General features: G+C 33.2%; 1 protein-coding gene across 1 annotated transcript in view; it reads left to right on the plus strand.

Annotated features, from left to right (window-relative positions):
• The first annotated feature begins 842 nt into the window (after positions 1 to 842).
• Positions 843 to 4,672, plus strand: part of LOC112094693 (OTU domain-containing protein 6B) — a 9,484-nt gene continuing 5,654 nt past the window's right edge. The window contains 3 exon segments of the mRNA XM_024176260.1: positions 843 to 1,000; positions 1,219 to 1,569; positions 3,865 to 3,977. Coding sequence (XP_024032028.1) covers positions 3,874 to 3,977 — 104 coding nt within the window. The 5' untranslated portion in view covers positions 843 to 1,000; positions 1,219 to 1,569; positions 3,865 to 3,873.

Here is a 4,672-nt window from a genome sequence, read left to right on the forward strand (position 1 = left end):
CTTCTGCATCAAATTAAATTTTATTATTGTAATTTGTAAATATTTATTTACTTTGTAATTTCTAATTTCTATAGTGTTATTGTAATCTTGTATAGACTTTGTAAGTTCGTCAAATTTATAATTCATCCCACAATGATTGCACTCTTTTTTTCTTACCAAGTTTTTATCTCAATTGGGTTTTTCTTGGTAAGGTTTTTAACGAGGCAATCATGAATTACAAATTTAAAAATCAATAAAGAAATAAAGTTTTTTATATAGTTCGTGTGTTCATTTCAAATTTTAAATTGTAATATATATAATATAAAAAATATTAAAATTTTCGGGCAATTTGGTTGGGCAACGGGCAGCCCGATTTGGCTGCCCGAAGCCCGTCCAAGGGGAAATTCGGGTTGGGTTGGGCAGCCTGAATTTTTGGGCAGTTCAGGCTCGGTAATCAAGTAAAAATTTAGATTTTTCGGTGGTTACGGATAGCCCGTTCAAAGTTTCAGCACTAATCACTAGTAGCCTCTGAAGCATGAATATTTTACATTCCTTGCTGTTTTAGTTTTTCTTTGTAATTATTATTTTTTTTTATTGGTCTGATATCCATTACAATACTCGGGGCATTTTGTTCTTTTTGGTTTTTACCGAAAAAACCAAAATTGATTTACGTTAACAAAAATAGTTTAAAACTCTATTTGCCAAAATTTAAAGAACGAGGGCCAAATTGTTACTGATTTAAGAGTCCCGGGAATAATGTGTCAATCACTCTATCTAGTTAATTAGAAGAGCAACGGTGTCGTTTCACGTCCAAAACGGCTAAGACTCCTTCACCTGGACCCTAGAAGGGCTCGCTCCAGTAAATAGAAGAGAATCCCAGTCTCTCTGTTTCTGGCGTTTGGCGACTCCAAAAAAGTCGGATTCTTTTCTCACACCGACCGTCGGTGATCGTTCTTAATTGTCTGTTTGGGACCCGAGAAAGTGAAATTCGTCGGTTAGCAGACGATTTTCTTCGTTTCAGGTGAGTTTTTTTCTTTATCTTTCATTTTCAGTAATAATTCCCTAGGTAATGTATGCATATGCTACTTGCTTAGAATCGGTGCACTCAGAAATGACAGTACTAGGATTTCTGGTTGAGTTCGGAAAAAATCTGCATCAAAAAATTTTTTTTTTTGAATGTTTAGGATTTAGTAAAATGGTCGTCTAATCTAGTTACTTGCTTACAATCATTGCTTTCAGAGGTGGGGGATTTTGTTTGAGACTTAACTCCCGTTTGGCGTTTTATGTGGGACTAGGGTTCCCATTACATGTACAGCCAAACTCAGAAACACAACAACAAAGGTTCCCATTACATTTACAGCAGCAGCAGCAGCAAATCTTCTTCTTCGATTTCGCTGCTCTCGTCTAAGAATCTGGTAAAGTTGTCGTCTTTGCTCTCGGAATAATACCTTCCGTTCACGCCCTAATTCGCTCAAATGAAATCAGAGGAATTGAGGGTAGAGTTCTGCTGACTTTCAAAGAAACCCCCGAGGAAGTAACGTCACCTTCGATTGCTCTCATTCTGGTCCCTGCGTTCCTGAGTTTTAAAAGGTCTCTCTCTATCTCTCTCTCTCTCTCTCTCTCTCTCTCTCTCTCTCTCTTGTTGAAACTTTTGATATGTTTGTTTGGAAAATCTAACAAATTCTATCTTTTTAGGTTATTAATTCTTCTATATATGAATCCTTTGTAACCGTTTTTGGTGGTTTTTCTGTCTGCCTAATCAATCTTGTCTTCTCTTCTGCCTGCCTATGGAAAATATATATGGTACTTTACCTTTCAATCCTTTACTTTATCTTGAAAGTTGTGTTCAAACTCTTGTTTGGTCCTGAGTGATATCTCCGATCTCCCTTGATTGGAAGTGATTCTGTTCGGTTCTAACGCAACATTGCCTTTAATCACTAATTGAATCCTCTCGATTCGAGTCTCATCTCATGGATTTACAAGTATTTTTTATCGTCGCTTGTTCATATTTTGCTTTATTTTAAGAATTTGTTTTTGACATTCAGAAGTTTGTTTATGTAAATTTGTTTTTTCTTTGGGTAATTCTATTAGAGTATGGTAATACTTTGCATAATTTGATTGTTTTAGTGTGATGTATTGATTATCTTCCCGTTACTTTAAAAAGTAGTGAGTTCTACAATTTCTTTTATGTTTTCGTGACTAATTTATGTCTATACTATAATAGTATAGCAGTATCGATACTGACCTGAATATGTTATAGATTGAGTGTTTGTATTAAGCACTGTGTGCATCGTTTTTGATGATTTGTATAGTTTTGGATTATTTTCCTCTTTCTTTGTTTGGTAACTAGATTTGGTTGGAGCTTCTTCTGTAATCCATATGTATTCCCACTATATGACATTTTTTTCTTGAAATATCTTTGAGTTTATCCTTGTTTATCTGCATTTTTCTTCAATTAGTTTCTGCACTTGTTGCATTATGCCAAGTTTTTATGCTTGTTCCTTTACCTAATTGATTTTTTCAATTGACTTACATTCTGCTACACATGTTGCTGTCTATAATAACCTATGTCACTGTCTTGTATCATAGTTATACTTTACTCTTTGGATTTCTCTCTCTGTTTTGTTACAATTGATATTATTCTCGTACATCACAATTTTCTTTTGTTAGTGTAATATTCTTTCCTCTTGTGTTTCACTAGTCTCTTCATGTAAGAGTTTAATATGGGTGTTTCAATAGTTCTTTTCTTAAAGTTTTACTCATATTATCTAGTTATTATGATGGCAACTTCTTATCATTATATTTAGTTCTTATCATTAAATAGCAAAAAAGTTAATGATTTTCTAAATGCTACATTACTTAGCTTTCCTATAAGTCCAAAAAAAAAAAAAAAAAAAAAAAAATCCTTTCCTCATAGTTACTCTTTTTCATCTTCATAATTCTTTAAAAGATATATTTTAATCTCTTTTTAATGTTAAATCGTATTACCATTGTCCTGATTGCAGATGTCTGCTAATATAGACATTACTTTTGAATAGTTATTAAAAAAATTTCCCTCCGTTTTATTCTCTAACATTTTCAAAAATTTCTCCCTTATTAAGATAACTGCATTTCATCGGCTACTTTTATATTTCAAAAGTCAATAACTGCTCTTATATCTTATCACAACTAGTCTTATTTTTATTACTAGTTTTTAGTGGTTTTAATTCCTTAAAAGTGTTTTACTTTGCTATGTATTAAAAAGAGGCTCGTAAGGAAGGCCGTCCTGCGTTACTCTCTCTTACATAAATAAAAAATAAAATATAAAATATAATGTAAATAAAAAAAATAAAAATCAACCTTGGTTGCATACTGCAATCCTCTACATACGCTGGTAATTTAACTGCGGTTTAGCATTCAGCTTTGGTTGAATATAAATCCCGATATCCTTATTAACATCTTGCTTAACTCATATTCTGAAGTCATCGCAATCCTAGCTCAATATAAGATAAGGTTATCCCTCTTGTTTGCTTAACTGCGATTTAGCATTCTTGTTTTCTTTTGATTCTTTCTTTCTTATAAAAAGAATAAAAAATATATATATATATATATATATGTGTGTATGCTTTTTTTTTCCCCTTATCAGTTTTCATTACTTTTTAGCTGCTGATTTGATTTTATTCTATTTTATCTTTTTATATTTGTTGAATAAAGCTATAAAGCATGGATTTTTAAGGATGGTTTCCCTAATTGACTTGTGAAAATTCTCTAATTTTTGCAGTAATGGACTTTATTTTAGTCTAGGGCATGAATTATGATAGAAACTTTGTGTTGTTTTTCTTTTCTTGCATTTTTTTCACCGGCCATTGTGTTTGCGTTTATGTTATCCTGTTCATTAATTCCAAGGTTGCTCAAATGGAAGACGCCCAAGAAATGGATAACAAACCGTCTGAAGCAGTTGCAGAGCAAGCAACTCAAAAGAAACAGGAATCTCGAGATGAAATGCTTTCTAGGCATAGGTATTAAATTATTGTTCGTCTCTTTTTAGTTTTGTTCATATGTAAACTTTAAATGCGAAATTACTTTGAAAGTGACAATATCGTAACAATTGAATGAAAAAGTTAATTAAACGCCAAAATTTGGCTTATGTTTTCCGTGGTGTCAAATTTGACTCGAAGTAAAGCATATGCTAAATTTAGCATAAGAAGTAAGATTGTGTTGGAGAGTAGTTTTGCTACTCAAATGTTAAAATTTGAAGTGGGATATACTAATATGGCATTGCATTGGAGATGCTCTTATAAGTTACAAAGCTTAAAATATATAATTAAAAGGTGCACATTATGCTTTTGAGCACAAGTAAGACCATATTAATTATGCTATTTTTGCTCTTTTTGGTGTCAAATTAGTATTGAGACGAGCGTTTACATTGGGGATGGTCTAAGGGAGTAGATTAGAGTTGGTTTTTGTTTATTAGTATGTATCCCAACCCACCTTGAAACTGAGCTCCCTTCGATGCCTATCAGCGAATTTCTTCATGCGATGCTAAGCTAACACGAGATGAGATTTCAACAGGTCCAACATGGCATTGCGTAGGGCTAGCTGTTCCTCCACCGCTGCCACTGTGGTCGCGGCCATAAACAATGCAGAAAGGGGTGAACTTTGTTGAGGCATTAAAGGTGGTGTTGAACCAATACTCTGCCCACGGGAGGAATGC

The sequence above is a fragment of the Morus notabilis genome, unplaced genomic scaffold (genome assembly GCF_000414095.1).
Source record: "Morus notabilis unplaced genomic scaffold, ASM41409v2 Scaffold264, whole genome shotgun sequence".
In the NCBI taxonomy this organism is placed as follows: domain Eukaryota; kingdom Viridiplantae; phylum Streptophyta; class Magnoliopsida; order Rosales; family Moraceae; genus Morus; species Morus notabilis.